This window comes from Scyliorhinus canicula, chromosome 4, assembly GCF_902713615.1.
Source record: "Scyliorhinus canicula chromosome 4, sScyCan1.1, whole genome shotgun sequence".
NCBI lineage: Eukaryota > Metazoa > Chordata > Chondrichthyes > Carcharhiniformes > Scyliorhinidae > Scyliorhinus > Scyliorhinus canicula.
Window position 1 is genome coordinate 23,965,666 of NC_052149.1, and position 19,511 is coordinate 23,985,176.

At 43.2% G+C, this 19,511-nt stretch overlaps 1 protein-coding gene across 4 annotated transcripts in view; it reads right to left on the reverse strand.

Moving 5' to 3' along the window:
• Positions 1 to 19,511, reverse strand: part of LOC119964422 (rho GTPase-activating protein 29-like) — a 128,811-nt gene that overhangs the window by 74,827 nt on the left and 34,473 nt on the right. For all 4 annotated transcript variants that reach the window (XM_038793877.1, XM_038793874.1, XM_038793876.1 and 1 more), the window contains exon 3: positions 4,762 to 4,902. In XM_038793877.1, the coding sequence (XP_038649805.1) occupies positions 4,762 to 4,902 (141 nt within the window). The remainder of the gene's footprint in view (positions 1 to 4,761; positions 4,903 to 19,511) is intronic.

Below are 19,511 nucleotides of genomic sequence, written 5' to 3' on the forward strand. Positions count from 1 at the left end.
AGCATGCAGTCGGGGGAATTTTTGAGCAGAGCTACAATCCGATGAGATTGCTTCTCTTCAGATGATCCAGGTCTGCATCTTCAAATTAGCTGCCATGCCATTGCAAATGCACTAGTGATAATTTACCAAAATTCACTAGACTCTGGGGTGGTCCCGGCGGATTGGAAATTGGCAAATGTGACACCACTGTTTAAAAAAGGAGGTAGGCAGAAAGCTGATATGCCAGTGAGCTTAACTTCGGTAGTAGGGAAGATGCTGGAATCTATCATCAAGGAAGAAATAGCGAGGCATCTGGATGGAAATTGTCCCATTGGGCAGACGCAGCATGGGTTCATAAAGGGCAGGTCGTGCCTAACTAATTTAGTTGATTTTTTTGAGGACATTACCAGTGCGGTAGATAATGGGGAGCCGGTAGATAATGGGGAGCCAATGGATGTGGTATATCTGGATTTCCAGAAAGCCTTTGACAAGGTGCCACACAAAAGGTTGCTGCATAAGATAAAGATGCATGGCATTAAAGGTAAAGTAGTAGCATGGAGAGAGGATTGGGCTAACTAATAGAAAGCAAAGAGTGGGGATTAATGGGTGTTTCTCTGGTTGGCAATCAGTAGCTAGTGGTGTCCCTCAGGGATCAGTGTTGGGCCCACAATTGTTCACAATTTACATAAATGATCTGGAGTTGGGGACCAAGTGCAATGTGTCCAAGTTTGCAAACGACACTAAGATGAGTGGTAAAGCAAAAAGTGCAGAGGATACCGGAAGTCTGCAGAGGGATTTGGATAGGTTAAGTGAATGGGCTAGGGTCTGGCAGATGGAATACAATGTTGACAAATGTGAGGTTATCCATTTTTGGTAGGAATAACAGCAAAAGGGATTATTATTTAAATGATAAAATATTAAAACATGCTGCTGTGCAGAGAGACCTGGGTGTGCTAGTGTATGAGTAGCAAAAAGTTGGTTTACAGGTGCAACAGGTGATTAAGAAGGCAAATGGAATTTAGTCCTTCATTGCTAGAGGGATGGAGTTTAAGACTAGGGAGGTTATGCTGCAATTGTATAAGGTGTTAGTGAGGCCACACCTTGAGTATTGTGTTCAGTTTTGGTCTCCTTACCCAAGAAAGGACGTACTGGCGCTGAAGGGTGTGCAGAGCAGATTCACGAGGCTAATCCCAGATCTGAAGGGGTTGGATTACGAGGAGAGGTTGAGTAGACTGGGACTGTACTCATTGGAATTTAGAAGGATGAGGGGGGATCTTATAGCAAAATATAAAATTATGAAGGGAATAGATAGGATAGATGCGGGCAGGTTGTTTCCACTGGCGGGTGAAAGCAGAACTAGGGGGCATAGCCTCAAAATAAGGGGACGTAGATTTAGGACTGAGTTTAGGAGGAGCTTCTTCACCCAAAGGGTTGTGTATCTATGGAATTCCTTGCCCAGTGAAGCAGTTGAGGCTCCTTCATTAAATGTTTTTAAGATAGAAATAGATAGTTTTTTGAAGAATAAAAGGATTTAAGGGCTATGGTGCTCGGGTCGGAAAGTGGAGCTGAGTCCACAAAAGATCAGCCATGATCTCATTGAATGGCGGAGCAGGCTCGAGGCCAGATGGCCTACTCCTGCTCCTAGTTCTTATGATACGGTTCAATAAAAGACCTTCAAAAGGCAGTTCATTGGCTACAAGCATTTATTGGGTTACGGGATAGGGGTGGAGGTATGGGCTTGAGACGGGTGCTCTTCCCAAGGGCCGGTGTAGACTCGATGGGTTTAATGGCCTCCGCTGCACTGTAAATTCTATGATGATTCATAGAATCCATACAGTGCAGAAGGAGGCCGTTCAGCCCATCAAATATGCACCCACCCTCCGAAAGTGTACCCTATCTTGGCCCCCACCCCAGCCCCCTAACCCAGTAACCCCACCTAACCTATTGGACATGAAGGGACAATTTAGCATGGTCAATCCACCTAAACTGTATATCTTTGGACTGTAGGCGGAAATCGGAGCACCCGAAGGAAACCCACGCAGACACGTGGAGAACGTACAAACTCCACACAGACAGTCACCTAAGGCTGGAATTGAACCCCGGTTCCTGGTGCTGTGAGGCAGCAGTGCTAACCACTGTGCCATTGTGCAGCCCCACGTGCAAGGTACTGCATAAAAGCTAGCCCTTTCCTTTCTCGGGTGCTGCTCTGAAGCATCAGACTAGGTTATATATTCAAGACCTGCTATGTGATTTGAAAATTCAGCCTTCTGGCTTAATAACAAGAATGCTATTGCACAAATAAAGAGAACAATTGCTGATTGAAAGGATAGAAATAGCAGCTGAAAAGATGACGCAAAATATTTTTAGTGATTTGATTGCAAGGTTTTCATGACCTCAAATTTTAAATTTTTTTGAAAAAATTTAAAAATGAAGTAGACAATGTACACATTTCCTTTCCAAATATAAATGCTTTAAAGTCAGTTATTTTGTCAACATTTATGATGCAAATTCCTTCCCTCCAGTTGTTAATAAAGGCCATCATGATTTAACAGAGCCACTAGGTGGTGCTATTTTAGCTCGATTGCTTCTCCGTTAACCATCTTTTTTTATATATAAATTTAGAGTACCCAATTCATTTTTTCCATTTAAGGGGCAATTTAGCATGGCCAATCCACCTAGCCTGCACATCACAACGTGAAACCCACGTAAACACGGAGAGAATGTGCAAACTCCACACAGACAGTGACCCAGAGCCGGGATCGAACCTGGGACCTCGGCGCTGTGAGGCAACAGGGCTAACCCACTACGTTAAGCATCTTTAACCTCAAATGACCTTAGCTGCCATATGCTTTCCTAAAAACCCACTTTTCACAGTTTTACAACATTAATGGCAAACAGATATACATTTATCGATTGAAATATGGAAAATGTTAAACTTCTGGCATTTGACAACATTTGCAATTAAAAATTCCTATTTAGGAGTAGAAACTTGCCACGTTACAACTGCAACCACCTGCCAATATACGTACTGTACAGACCATTATAAATTCTTGCGTCTACATATATAAATAAGACTAGGGAGAGATGATCTAGTGGTAATGTCACTCAACGAGAAATCTAGAGGTGCAGGCTAATGTTCAGGTGACAGGAGGTAAAATAACACCATGGCAACTGGTGGAATTTTAATTCAATTCATAAATTTAGTTTTAAGAAGACACGGGGAGTCCACACCAAGTTGAACAAAAGAAACAAAGGTTTATTGATAAGGCTTACTGTACATTGCTCCCAGTGGGACCCAATAGGGTCTGAGGCAGCCGGTCCCAAATCGGTTGGCCTTGTATACATTGGTAATTAAGGTTCCCCCCTGGCCTCCTTAGCAGGGAGGCTTGTATTACACAAAGGACATGGGGAATACAATCATCCCCACCCTGTAGGTCCCGTGCGGAAGCAGGTTATGGCATCTAGAATTAAGAATTCTGATCTCTCAGTAACTATGATTTTTTGACCTCAAACTTTTAAAAAAACGAAGCAATTTAAAAATGCAATTGTAAAAACCCACCCAGTTCACGAATATCCTTTAGGGAAGGAAATTTGACGTACTTAGCTGGTCCGGGCTACTTGTGACTCAAGACACACAGCAATGTGCTTGACTCTACGTTTCTCTCTGAAATGGTCTGCTCCACCATTCAATACAATCACAGCTGAAGATCCTCCTCAACTTCACTTTCCCGCTGATTTCCCCATATCTCAATTCTCGGAGATGGTTAGCCCAGCCTTGAACATAGCAAAGCAAGCCAAACAATTCAAGGGCAATTAGGGATGGGCAATCAATGCTGGCCTTGATGCGACACCCATATCTCATGAAATAAGAGAAATATAAAAACAGAATCTAGTATTTAAGAATGAGTATCAATAAGTGCCCGTGCCTTTGTGTACTCCATAGAATCTACAGTGCAGAAGGAGGCCATTCGGCCCATCGAGTCTGCACCGGCCCTTGGAAAGAGCACACACCTCCTCCACCCCATCCCCTTAACCCAGTAACCCCAATAAACCTTTTTGGACACTAAGGGCAATCTAGCATAGCCAATCCATCTAACGCGCATATCTTTGGACTGTGGGAGGAAACCGGAGTACACGGAGGAATCCTATGCACACACAGGGGCTGGTTTAGCTCACTGGGCTAAATCGCTGGCTTTTTTTAAAAAGCAGGCCAGCAGCACGGTTCGATTCCCGTACCAGCCTCCCCGGACAGGCGCCGGAATGTGGCGACTAGGGGCTTTTCACAGTAACTTCATTGAAGCCTACTCGTGACAATAAGCGATTTTCATTTTCATTTCATTTCACATGCAGACTCCATGCAGACAGTGACCCAAGCCGGGAATCGAACCTGGGATCCTGGAGCTGTGAAGCAACGGTGCTAACCACTATGCTACCGTGCTGCCCCAACTTATTTGATCCTGATGCATAACATCTCACCCCGAAACCCTACAGCCTTGAAGTGATAAGAAGTGAGGGTGTGTGTGCTGGACAGAGCGCACAAGAGGAAGGGGCATGAGCAAAAGAAGTGGCACGGGAAGATGACATATAAACAGAGCATGGAGGATACACATCTAGAATATTGCAGGACTATATATGGTGCTTTTAAATAGATCAGCATTGATGTATTACAAGTACTTTACTCAATCTATCTGAAAAGCAGTTTCAACAATTTGAGTTAAATAATTTGCCAATCCATTTGACAGATCACTATTACTATACAGTTGAAGAACTGGTCAGTCTTACCTTTTACTTTAGAAATGACTGTCCCTGTCGCACTTAGGATGTCCACTGAATTTAATGACTGATGCTTGTTAATTACAACCTTTAATACTCTTAAGAGCTCTCCTAGGCGTTCATGGGCCATATGATGTAAACTTTTACTTTCTGAAAGAAAAATATTTTATACATCGTTAGGTTAGCTCGTTAAAGAGACTTATGTCCAAAAGTTTAATCATTTCACCATGTGCTGAAAGTGCTTTACTCAGAACTTTAGAAATGCAATAAACTCTCCGACTCCACAAAATTGCAACCAATAAGGAAAGATCAAATAGCCTTTCATGTCTGCTCCACCATTCAATACAATCATAGCTGAACATGTTCTTCAACTCCACTTTCCTGCTGATTTCCCCATATCTCAATTTTCTGAGACGGTTAGCCCAGCCTTGAACATGCTCAACGATGTAGCATTCAAAACCTGCTGGGGAAGACAATTTCAAAGATTCATAACTCTCAAAGCATGAAAATCTCTCCTCATGTCAATCCTGAATGATCAACCCCTTATCCTTAAGCTATGCCCCCATGTTCTAGATTCCCAGTCAAGGAAAATAAACCCTGGTGTGTATCCTGTCAAGGCCCTTGCATGTTTTAATAACATTATCGCTCATTTTTCTAAACTCGAGAGCACAGCTAAATTTATTCAACCTCTCATCATAGGCCAACCTTCTCATCCTAGGAACCATGTACCACATCCAATGCAAGTATGGAGACCAAATTGTATACAGTATTCCAAATGTAGTTTCAAGCTCTCTACCAGGGCTTCCCAAACTGTGGGTGTGACTTGAGAGTTGTGAGCTCAGAGACGGCAATGGCTGCCGTGAAACTGAGACTGATTTCTGACAGGCGCGAGGGCTCATTTGAATCTTTGTGTTTTTGTTGGCGGGGGGCCTAATGGACAGCTCACGGTCCAATTGCTGCAGCAAAAAATGTCTGTGAAAATGTAGGTGTTCGCCACCAGAACAAAATAAATTACAATTTTTGTAGTTGCCCTTCAAGAATCACGAAGGCCGTTGGCCAAAAAGACTGGTTGAAAAACTCCTCTTAAAGAAACCTCACCAGCCCTCAGCCTGAAACCTCGATCTAAACATTGATCTGGCTGAAGATATTTTTGAGGGTGGGTGGGCAACATAGTACACTATTTACAAATTATCCATACATTCTCGAAGGCAAAGACTGGTTGATCTGACTGGGAAGGAGTACATCTTTCCCAATGTTATACCATTATGGAAAAGCAGTGAGCTCTCACTATTCTGGGTGTTCTTTCTTTAAACTGGGAGTAAAAAGCTCTGTGAACTAGGTTTGCCTGTGCCACTTCAAGTTGCCAGCAGTGCTGAAGGAATGGTATGCCCAGTGACTGTTGGTTACCCTCTAGGCCAGGGGTGGGCAAACTACGGCCCGCGGGCCGCATGCGGCCCGCCAAAGGTATTTCTGCGGCCCAACAAGTCTTTTTTTTTAAGGTTAATGGGGGGGGGGCTGTTGGGTTACTTACTGGTATAGGGTGGATACGTTGACTTGAGTAGGGTGATCATTGCTCGGCACAACGTCGAGGGCCGAAGGGCCTGTTCTGTGCTGTACTGTTCTATGTTCTATATGAGGCGCCCAGAATAATAACCGGGTGAAGTAATTATTTTACTTAATATACTATGCGGCCCTTTGTGAATTGTGAATTTCTGAATGTGGCCCTTGCACGGAAAAGTTTGCCCACCTCTGCTCTAGGCCAAAACAGAATTAGAACAACCATCCCGCTTCCCACTGTTCAATGACGAAAGTACACCCCTCCCCCACTCAACAACCAAAACACTCAGCCAAACTTTCACTCCGGAGTTACAAAATCTGAGGCATTAAAATGGGATCACATCAGGAATTGATTTGGGAAGCACTGTCCTATACAATTGTTGCATGGTTTCCTTGTTCTTGTATTCTAATCACTTGTAATAAAGGCCAATGTGCCATTTGCCTTTCTAATTTTTGGTAGTGTCTGGGAGTCAATGGCCGTGCTTGCAAGACCTCAACAGAGCGCCGTTTAGCACTGGTTTCCACAAACATGGAACAGGCGTGACGGTACCTCGGAGGGGTCTCGCAAGCCATTAGTGGCCCCTGAGTAATCAGGAACAGAGCAGTATTGAACCCTGGAACTACCCCTGGCACGGCCAGTCTGTCACCCTGGCAGTGCCATGTAGAACCCAGTGTAACATCCACACTGACTTGTAGGAATTTTTTGCTCGAGATTACCCAAATTAGAGAAGCATCCACAAAGGTGCCTCCCATTTTGAATGTCTCCAATAGGCCCAGGTGGAGGCCAAGCACAAACAGCAGAAGGAACATACCAAAATCCAAGCATTCCACCCACCTACCTCATCCAACACCACTGATCCACCCGCCTCATCAAACACCACTGACATGGCAGAGTTTGTGGACCCAGCATTGGATTTTTTTAAAGTCACCTCAGGACCCACAACCCTGCAGCAGAAGAAAATCATCTTCAGTTCTGAGGGTTTGCCCAAGAAGGAAGACATTCCTGGCTAGCTTACTCATTATATTTTTTTCCTCTTTTTAAAAATTGACTTTTTGTTGGCTCGCTGCTGGTTTCGAAAACACCCCCAATCCTCAGACGAGCTATTTTTTGCAACATTGGAAGCCACTTCTTTTAATCTAATACTATTCTTAATTTCCTAAGTAAGCCACGGTTGGGTTTTTCTAGCTGAGACTGTTTTTCAATGGAATGTAGTTCTGAAGTTGATTTATTTTATATAAATGTTTCCCACTGGTTTATTTACTGCAATACATTTTAGTCTATTTATCAAATTAACTTTAGCCAGTTCTCTCCTCGTACCAATGTTTACGATTAATGGTTAAGTTTAAGATTCTTATACACGATTGTGGTCTATCACTTTCAAACTTAACATGGAATTTAATGGTACTATGATCACTATTTTCCAGAAGATCTTTTGCCACAATACTACTAATTATCCATGCTTCATTACACATTACTAGATCGAAGATAGCTCTTTATGCCTAGTTGGCTCCATCACCCATTGTTCCGAGAAACGGTCACAAAAACTGATACAAACTCTCTTTTAAAAAAAAAAATTTAGAGTACCGAATTCATATTTCCAATTAAGGGGTAATTTAGTGTGGCCAATCCACCTATCTGCACATCTTTGGGTTGTGGGGCCGAAACCCACGCAAACACAGGGAGAATGTGCAAACTCCACACGGACAGTGACCCAGAGCCGGGATCGAACCTGGGACCTTGGCGCTGTGAGGCAGCAGGGCTAACCCACTGCGCCACCATACTGCCGATAAACTGATACAAACTCATCTTCTGGACCATTCTTGTCAATTTTATGGTTCCAATCAATATGAAGACTTTTTTTTAATAAGTATATTTATTGAGATTTATACTTTATTAAAATAATGTAAAAAGTTACGAAATACATTGCCAAAAGTGAAGATGGGGGGGGAAAAAACAAAATGTCTAACCTACATAAGTACAGCATCGAACAGGAGAATGACATCACAACTGGCTTAATACGATCATTAAAACATAACTAGAAACCCATATAGCTCCACCATTGTGCTCCAGCGAATTTGATGCACCCAGCCTCCAAAATCAAGATTACTAAAGCATGGCAGCCAATTCTCAAATTCAATCGGGAATTCAGCTCCCATCTCTCACCAGGGACCAGGCCCAGGGGCACTTCCCACCCGGCCCCATCTCTCAAACCCATCAGTATAAACAACACATCATACAGCAGGATTTCTACGACACAAAGGTCGCCCATAACTACGGGCAGTGTTCTTTTAGAGTGCAAGAACCCTCTCATGTGCCTCCACTACTCTGTTAAAGGCACCCTGCAATCCCTTAAGTGAGCTCGAATGACCTGCACCGCAGAGCCGAATGACCTGCACCGCAGAGCCAAAATTCTAAGTCAAGGCAACATCTTTGATGGCAGCCATCATCCAATACACACAACACTGCTAAGGCGAGAATCCGTTCAGCAGCAACTGTGCCACTACCAGCTGAGCCCCACCCCAGCCCACTCCGGCAGCCAAGAGCAAAATGAGGATTTTAGCATTTTATCTTGGCTCTTACTCTCAAAGATCAATCAGGAATTTCCAGGGAAACACGCAAGCCGCGTAGCCCAAGAAAAAACAATGATGAAATGTGCATCAGGATGAAACAGTGAGCTGGAGCTTGCAAATATGCAACTGCTTCTGCACGGAACCCCTCATTATAGCGTTTCTATATGAAGATTTTGTTCCAGACTACAAGAAGATTAAAGTCCCTCACAATTTTTACATTGCCTTTGTCACAAACACCCAATAATTTCTTGTTTAATGACTCTGCCCAAATGGTGTCATTAGTTAGGGAGCCAGTGTTTTCTGACTTTTGGTATTCCTAATTTATACCCATACTGATTCTACTTCATGATCTTCTGAGGCAAGATCCTTTCTCACTAATGTACTCGTGTCATATTTACAATCAGGGCTGGCCCTCTTCGTTTGCTATTTTGGCCATCTTTATGAAATGGTGTACCCATGATCAGATTGTAACTAAGTCTCTGCAATGGAAATTAAATCCAAATCATTTTTCTCTATTTGTGCTACTCGTTCATCAATTTTTAAAAAAAATATATAAATTTAGAGTACCCAATTATTTTTTCCAATTAAGGGGCAATTTAGCGTGGCCAATCCACCTACTCTGCACATTTTTGGGTTGTGGGGGCGAAACCCACGCAGACATGGGGAGAATGTGCAAACTCCACACGGACAGTGACCCAGAGCCGGGATCGAACCTGGGACCTCAGCGCCGTGAGGCAGCTGTGCTAACCACTAGGCCACCGCGCTGCCCTTGTTCATCAATTTTATTGCAGAAGCTTCGTACGTTCAAATAAAGAACCTACAATTTAAATTTTTTTACTTCTATTCCCGGTTATGCCCTTATTCACAAATATCCAAATTTTGTTAAACACCCTGCCCCTTCCTTATATAGTCTTTAATCACACTGCTATAACAGTTTGGATGCCTTGACCTCTCTTTGGATTTCTAAATCTGTCTTCACCCGAGCCCTCCCACGCCCCCTAGTTAGTTTAAAACTCTGTCCAAAGTCCTGAGGCGAGATTCTCCCGAATCCGTCCGATGGCCTGACGCCGACGTAAAAAAAAAAAAGCCGCAAATCACTCCAGCATTGGGCCGACTGGAAGTTGAGGAATTCTCTACACTTCCGGGAGCTAGGCCGGCACCGGAGGGGTTGGCGCGGACCAACTGGCATCGAAGGGACTGCATGAGTCAGCGCATGCTAACCCCCCCCCCCCCCCCCCCCGAGGACCGCACCAGCCGATTTACCTGCCAGGTCCCGCCGTGTGGGACCATGTCCAAACCATGCCGGCGGTACTGTCAGAAACTGACAGCCGCTCAGCCCATTGGGGCCCGAAGAATTGCTGGGGGTGGGGTAGCTACCAACGGCCCCCAACCGGCACGGCGTGATCCCCGCCCCTGCCCGAAGACCGGCGCCGGAGAACACGCCAGCTGGCATCAGAGCAGCGGGGCGGGATTCACGCTGCCCCCCCCGGGATTCACCGATCCTGCCCTGGGTTATAAAACTGACACTGGTCGAATCGGGGCCCATCCCAGCGGAATTGCTCAGTGCTGATGCCACTGCCCCATGAGTCAAAACCCCTTCTTCCCACACCACTCTTTGAACATGCATTTAATTCTCTAATCTACTTGCCCCTATGCCAATTTAATCGGTGGTTCAGGTAACAATTCAGAAATGATTATCTTTAATGTTCTGCGGTTTAATTTGGTCCCTAGCTCCTCAAATTCTGAGGTAGAACCCTCTGCTATGGTTCCCACGTGGACCATGGCAGCTGCCGTTTCCCCCTCCTACAGTTCCTGTCCAGCCACAAGGAATTGTCCTTAATGCTGGACAAGCAACACCACCTTTGGAGCTATCAGTTGTGGCTGCAAACAACAGTATCTATTCTCCAAACTATACGGTCTCCTATCGCCATCAGATTCCTCTTGTTCCCCCCATGTGAATGGCATTGTTCACCATGGTGCCATGGTCAGTCTGGTCATCCACCTTGCAGTCCTCTCCACACAAGTAGCATACACTTTGTTTCTGTTGGACAAAGTCAAGGGCGGAGGCTCCTCCATCACGACATACCTGCCTGACCCAATCACACCCTCCTCTCCCTGACTATTGACCAACTCGGAGTTCTGCTTAACCTTAGGGGTGTGGCTGCTGCCTGGAACAAAAAGTGTTCAGGTAACTCTCCCCCACACTGATGCTCGCCAAGTCCGCCACTCACGCGCAGCAACTTTTGAGGCAAGGACCCTTGAGCTGCAGACACTACTGCAGATATGGTTGCCCAGGGTTACAGTGCATTCCAGAGATACTCAGATGCTGCCGTCACAGCACACAACCAGTCCTGCCATTCCTATCCAACCTTTTTTGTTTAGTCAATCAGTTAATAATTTACACAGCCAAAGTAATAAAGTTGCATTTTCAACTTGGGAGACAAGAAAACTCATAATACTGGAAGCTGAAAGAAAAAGGAGCACTTCTTTGTCCCTCTGCATCAATTTCCCAACCGAATCAAATTTCCACATACTCACTCGAACTACATCTCACTCAGGCGTAGAGGTGCAAACGTTTTTTAAGAAGGTAATGATTGTTATATGGAGAAAGGCTACATCCTATAAATGGATAGCTAGTGACAATGGAAAACCAACTTTAAAAAACTGTTCCAAAAAGACTGAGGAGTGGGGTGAAGAAATTTGACAAGTTGACGGAACATGGAATGCTTGGTCATAGAAGTGTTGGGGATGAAAAGGCGATTGTGCCTTTTAAAGGGAAAAGTGGCAAAACCAGTCTGAAGGAAAGGAAGACGCAGGAAAAAGGGAAGTGAGTAGAGTGGTGCAACAGATAGGCCAAAATTTCCAATAATCTACCACAGCAGCAGTCCAAAATTGATACAGAAACAGGTCGCCTGTCCTATTGTAGAATGTTTGAAGAATATTCATTGAATACTTGTCCTAATGTTTATTGAGCCAATGGAACTAGCAGAAAAAAGAAGTTCCTTTACTTTAGGATAAAGTTTACCAACATCCTACTGCAACACAAAATGTCACCAGTAGCATACAGAATTAAACTTGACATCCATTAACCGCCTTGTCCTCCGAAGTGGCATAGGTTGCAAATTTGCGAAATGCTGTTGAAGAAACATTTTCAAGTTTCTGCAGTATATCCTGTAAATAGTGCGCATTGCAAGTGTCAGTGGTGCAGGAAGTGGTTATTGACAGATAGGCTGTTGATCAGGCGAACTGCTTGGTTCTGGACTGTTACTGCAGCTGCACGGTATTCCATCATACTCCTGACTTATGCTTCATGATTGCTGGAGGGGCTCGCGGGAGTCCGGGCCATTCATGGTCAGACATTTGGCACCAAAGATTGGCAGGCAAAAATTTAACTGAACAATGGGCTCTCTGTAAAGATGAGGAGCTGGATTCTCCGATTTTGAGACTAAGTGCTGACGCCGGTGTAGGAACGAGATTACAACAGAAAAACGGCACAAAGCTGCACCGATCCTCCATCTGGTTCGGGGCTAGCAGGCACGCAGAGTAAAGGCCCCAGCTCTAGCTGCAGATATGGCCAGATAATTGCTGAGTCCATGGCCGCGCCAACACACATGCAACATGGCGCTGCCCGCCCGCAGATGCAGCCTGGCAATAGAGCCCCCTCTTGGCCAGGCTCGCTACCCCAGGTCCACCCCCCACCAGTGCTCCCAGCAAAGCCCCCCCCCCCCCCCCCCCCCCCCACCCCGACTGTGGCGGCACTGGATTCACTCTGCAGCTGCCACGCCGGGTTCCCAAAAAAAAACCCAAAATAGCATGAGTGACCCACGCTGTCGGGATCTCGGCCCATTGGGGCGGAGCATCAGGGGAGGGACTTCAGTAACATCCTGAGGCCGTCCATACGGCATTCTTTGCGTGTACGCCATTCGAGGGGACAGAGTATCGCCCCCGATTTCAGCACCAACGGGGATTCTCCGGCTGATCACCAAATGCGATATCGGCATCGGAGACCGGAGAATCCCACCTGAGATATTTTGGTAACTGCCAAGGTATATTTCCAAAAAGGGGGAAAGTAGAACAAACAAATTCAGAGCTCCCTGGATGACAAAAGATATGGGGATTAAGGTAAAGGAGAAAGGATGATTATGACTGTTGTCAAGTGAAGGTGAATAATACAACAGAGAACCAGGCCGAATATATAAAGTTCAAAGGGGAATTGAAGAAGCAAATAAGCAATGGCAGTTAACATAAAAAGGAATACAAAAACTAGCAAGCATGAAGGCGGAGCCATGGCTATGGCATTAAAAGCAATACTTTTGCATTGGTCTTTACTAAGGATGTTGTGCAGGTCCATAGAATCCCTATAGTGCAAAAAGATCCCATTCGGTCCATTCAGTCTGCACTCTACATAGGCTCACACTCCTGCCCAATCCCCATAACTCCAGACATTGGTCATTGCAATCCACCTCACCTGCACATCTTTGGATGATGAAAGAGGAGCACTTGATGAAAGAGGAATACTTGATGGATGTAAAAATCGATAAGGTGATGATACTGGGTAAGTTGTCTATAATTAAAGTTGATGAGAAATCATGTGCATCCAAGGATACGGAGGGAATTGAGAATGGAAATTCCAGGGGTACGGGCTGAAATGTTCCAGTCTTCCTTAGACTGGGGGTGATGCTAGAGGACTAGAGAATTGCAAATGTCCAAGAGCCCAGAATCTACAGGTCTGTCAGTTAAACGTCCACAGTGAGGAAGCTTTTGGAATGATAATTAAGGACAATAAGTTACTGGGACAAATATGGGTTAATGAAGGAATGCTGGCACAGACTTGTAAAGAATAACTGACTAGAGTTTTTTGATATGGTATCAGAGTTGATGAGGGTAATGCTGTTGATGTGGTTATATGGACTTCCAAGCAGCATGTGATAAAGTTCTGCCCAACAGACTGTGACAAATATAGAGCTCATGGAACAACAGGGCCTGCAGCAACATGGATAGAAAATTAGTTGAGTTACAGTAAACAGAATAGTGATTAATGGATGTTTTTCAGATGCAGGTTTGTGGTGCTTCCCAGGGATTGATGTTAGCACACATGCTTTCCTGATATATATTAATGACCTGGACCTTATATAATACAGGGCACAATTTCAAAGTATGCAGACAATACAAAAATTGCAAGTATTGTAAACTGTGGTAATATACCAGAGGATAGTGTAGAAATTCAGAAGCGCGTAGACAGATTGGTACAATGGGCAGACAAGTGGCAGATGAAATCTGCTGCAGAGCAAATCTGCTGCAGAGCAATGTGAAATTATTCATCTTGGTTTGAAACACACAGAAAGGCAATTAAAGGATACAATTCTAAAGGGTTGAAGGAGCAGAGGAGCCAGGGTGTACACATGCTTAATTGAAGGTGGCAAGACAGGCTAAAGCAGTGTTTTCTCAAGTGGGGGTCGCAACCTGTGGGTGGGTCGCGGGATAATGCAAAATGGATTGCCAAAAGGTCTCCAAAAATGATCCCCAAGGATTGCCTGACCCTTTTTCCCATTTTCTCCCTAGAAGAGATCTGGCTGCAGTGCAGGGTGTGGGCACAGGAGGCTGATGTAGAGGCCGGAGCTGTGGACTTTCTGCCTCCTGGGTCATTGTTTATAGTCACCGCCTCCAGCCGACACAGCCTCCAGCAGCCACTCCCATTTCTACAGCAGCTGATAATCCAGGTTAGTCAGCAGCAGCATCTACAACTGAAGAGTTTTAAAGAAATAAATCAAATATATTTTGAATTTATTTCCTGTAGATACTCCTTCTGCACTAAGTTAGTTTCCATTAGTGCTTCGCGCTCCTTTTTTTCAGGCCTGCATCTCCCACCCAAAGCCAAGTGACTGGAATATGTTTCCACAAGTACCTCATTTAGTAATTCGTAACTCATAGCCAGAGTACTCCCTTATACTGGAACTAGCTCCAGCACAGGGGTGGGCAAACTTTTCCATGCAAGGGCGACATTCAGAAATTCACAATTTTAAAGGGACGCATAGTATATTAAGTAAAATAATTACTTCACCCGGTTATGATTCTGGGCGCCTCATATAGAACATAGAACAGTACAGCACAGAACAGGCCCTTCGGCCCTCGACGTTGTGCCGAGCAATGATCACCCTACTCAAGTCAACGTATCCACCCTATACCAGTAAGTAACCCAACAGCCCCCCCATTAACCTTAAAAAAAATTAATTAAAAATTTTAAAAAAAGATTTTTTTTTTTTTTAAATGACTTGGTGGGCCGCATAAAGACCTTTGGCGGGCCGCATGCGGCCCGTGGGCCGTAGTTTGCCCACCCCTGCTCTAGCAGATGTATCCTGTGGGGATCTCCCCACCTTTCAATTAGTCCATTGTCACAAAGCTGATTTATGCTTGCCCCATTCTGAACTCAGTTCTGGGACAATGGGTCTGGATTCTCCACAAAGCAGAAATCTCAATTTGAAAGCCTGGTTTGAAGGAGGATGTGTTATAAACAACTATCTGAATCAAAGACTTTACTTATTATTTTACCCTGCTTTTCCCCTCGGTGTTAGTTTGTCAAATATATGGCGATATATACATACACACACACGCACACAGACACACACGAGGGTTAACTAGTTTTACGTGCTGCATATGTTATTGTTATAAATAAAAAGTAAATTGTATTTAAATTTACAAACCTAGTGACTGTAATTATTTCTAAAAAATTATTATTGGTTAATTCAATTGTGTTACGACTTCAGGCCAAGGGGGGCTGGAATTGGCTGTGCCCTAGCCCAGGGTGTCATAACAATTCTTATTCTATGTATTATAGTCGTTTGGTACAACATGTGGCCATTTATGAGGGTAGTTAAGGTCAATCATATTATTACAGGTCTAGAGTTACATAATGGTCAGACCAAGTAACGCTGCAGATTTATTTTCTTGCAAATAGACATGAGTGAATCAGATGGGTTTTTAATGGCAATTTGGTAACTTCATGGTCACCATTACTGATATTAACTTTTATATCCAGATTTATTTATTTAATGCAGGTAATTTTAAATGCTCAAGCTGTGGGGAGGGGGGAATTCACAACTCTAGGTTATTGGTACAGACTTTTGGATTGCTAGTCCAGTAAAATAATTATGATACTGTATCCCTTTTTGCGCAATGCATTTTAACGGAGTAAAAATATAATTCAGAAAAAGTGTGGTGTACAGAAACATCAGTGGACTTGAATTTATTGTGAATTTGCTACAGGAAACAAGTTCACACTTAAGTTGGAGGCAATTTTAGCAAGACACACAAGCTTGCTACCTCAAATTATTTCTGATATATACAAAGCCAGTACCAACCTTACTCTTACGTCTCAAAAGCAGTATTATCTCTCAGCTATCAACATATACAGGACTCCAACATTAGCCTGTGTCCTTGGAAAGAGCATCTAAATGTGGCTATGGATGCCAAAGTTCAACTCTCCTAACAGGAAATGTTTAATAATTAAAGACAATAGCAAACAGTTTATTTTTTTAAAAAAGCATATTAACTTTAGGATTAGGGTTCGGAGTTACAAAGAAAATGCAAGAACATCTAGCGCTGTATTCTTCTAAACTTAATTGAGAGCAGTAGGGAATTTGATAGACCTGCTCAAAATGATAAAAGGAATGAACAAGGTAAGCAAAAGATAATTGCCACTGGTAGATAAATTGAAGGTATGGGGCATTGGTCTAAGAGAAGCACCATAAAGAAATAAGAAACATGTTTATGTACACTGATCGGAATATCAAATGTTTCACCATAAATGATCAATGCTAAAACCAATTATAGCTTTCAGGAAGAACAGAAAATAATATATAAAAGGATAAGGGGGAAAAATCTAATGTATGGGGAACAAAATAGCAGGAAAATGAGACTGTAAAACCAAAGCAAAAGGATCCAAATGCAGGCAAGAATGACTGAGTAGCCTCCTATTACGCGGAAATCTTTAATGCTTTGGAGAGAATTGCAAGGGTATAGAAGACAGTCTAGTGCAACTCATTTTTCTCTACATTATAGCTTCAACTACTATCAAAAATACTTCACTAGCTGTGAAATGCTTTCAGACGTCGAGTTTGTGAAAGGCACTATGAGTGTTAGTTCTTTTGTTATCTGTACGCATTTAATTCTTATCAATAGATAGCTTGTTCCGACAAATTCTAAAACTCTAATACAGGCCAGCTATTCACTTCTACCTTCTTTAAACACATACTGTGTGGTTACCATATCATATTGACTCAATATATGTTATTGTATTTTGTAGAAGCATCTATACTAGTGGCACACCAGGACTCTGGAGTCATATGCCATGCTATGGTAACATCGTTAATCAGTCTCCATTAGTTGTCAGCAAGCATGGTTTATAAATAAGTTACCTGTTGTTTTCCAATTAAAAAGTTGCTTTGTTTCAATAAGGAACACATACGAAAGAACTGGCAGCAAGATCTGCTGGTATAATTAACAGGCTGTCTGCATTTGACACTTCAGAAATGTGCATGACATCAGATAAAATGTTAACAGAGCTTGTATGGGCATACACAAGAGTTTATAATGAAACAGCATTAGTCTCATCAGCTTAGATTTTGTACGTTTCCTCTGAATGCAGTCTATTAGGAAACTTAAAATTTCAAGTCCATGGTCCAGATTAGCAACCCTTTGTGGTGTTGCTTATGTAGAGTTGGAGGATCTGTTGTTTTGTAATAATGGCACTCACCACGTTCGAGACAAAATCTATTTTAAGTAGATTATACCTTGTAAAGCACTATTATATTATATATTTATTATTGTCAGAAGTAGGCTTACATTAGCACTGCAATTAAGTTACTGTGAAAATCCCCTAATCGCCGCACTCCGGTGCAGGTCGAGGACAGAGGGACAATTCAGAATGTCCAATTCACCTAACAAGCATGTCTTTCAGGTTTATTGAACTGTTGCACGCAAAGGGCATTCAGGGATGAGGGACAAAAAAAAAGGGAAAAATGATTGATTGATTTATGGGTTTCCTTTGGGTGCTCCAGTTTCCTTCCACAAGTCCCGAAAGACGTGCGCTTAGGTAATTTGAACATTTTGAATTCTCTCTCTGGAGTGTGGCGACTAGAGAATTCTCACTAACTTCATTGCAGTGTTAATGTAAGCCTACTTGTAACAATAAAGCTTATTATATTGGTATCTGATATAGTTTATGCAGTACATGGTTGAGTTATTTATGTCCGTAAATATCCGAGACTTATCATCTAACCTCTGTGACAATATACATGTCAGTCATTGGAACAATATGAATATTTATAACCGAATCAAACAAACTCTGGAAAAAGCATCTTCCCATCTCCCTCATCTAGCCATCTACATGAGTCACTTTAATAACCATTATAGAAACTCTGATTACTTGAAATCCAATAAACAGGATGATTGTTTGCAAAGTTGAATGCTTGTCATGAATTTCCACTGACCAATGATCATAAACAGTATGATTTACAATTTAGCAATATGAAATTGAAGTCACTTGCCTGCCATCTATTGGATCATATCAAATCACCCACAACTAGTACCACGTGGAGACAGTGAGATAAAGAGACGGAAAGGAATATTTCCATTTATATAGCACCTTTCACAGCCTTAGGACTTCCTCAAGTGCCTTACAGTCAATTAAGCATTTTTGTAGCTGCTGCAATGCAACAGAAAGAACAAGAGAGAATGGGTGGGACAGGAGAGAGTGGGAGGTAAAAAGTGAGAAGAGTTGAAGAACATGACACGAATAATTTACTAATTCATACTGCAGGGGGATTAGAAACTTTTCTAACATTATATAGTGTGCCCATTTATCAACTTCAAACAAATAATATGGTACCCTTTTGGGCTGGTTAGAAAACCTTGGAAACTCAAACAGTACAATTGTTCTAACTGTACTTGCCACTCAAATACACAGCTAGCTCCTGTGTGATGGATAATCTGCAGGAACACGAACATCAGATATGTTAAATGCAAATGTTAGTGGGAGTTTTGACTGCATTAGTACACATCTACAGTATGTGAACAAAATTCTTAACAAATCAATTACACTATTCTAAAACCTTCCACGAATGTGGAAGAACAGAGAGATCTTGGGGTTCATGTCCACAGATCTCTGAAGGTTGCCACTCAAGTGGATAGAACCGTGAAGAAGGCTTATAGTGTGTTAGCATTTATTAACAGGGGGCTTGAGTTTAAGAGCCGCGGGGTTATGCTGCAACTATATATGACCCTGGTGAGACCACATTTGGAGTACTGTGTGCAGTTCTGGTCACCTCATTATAGGAAGGATGTGGAAGCATTGGAAAGGGTGCAGAAGAGATTTACCAGGATGCTGCCTGGTTTGGAAGGCAGGTCTTATGAGGAAACGTTGAGGGAGCTAGGGCTTTTCTCTTTGGAGCAGAGGACAATGAGATGATGAGGGGGATGGATAGAGACAATTTCCTCGGGTGGACGTGGCAGTTACAAGGGGGCATAACTATAAGATTCAGGGTGGGAGATGCAGGAGGGATGTCCGAGGTAGGTTCTTTACTCAGAGAGTGGTTCGGGTGTGGAATGGACTGCCTGATGTGATGGTGGAGTCG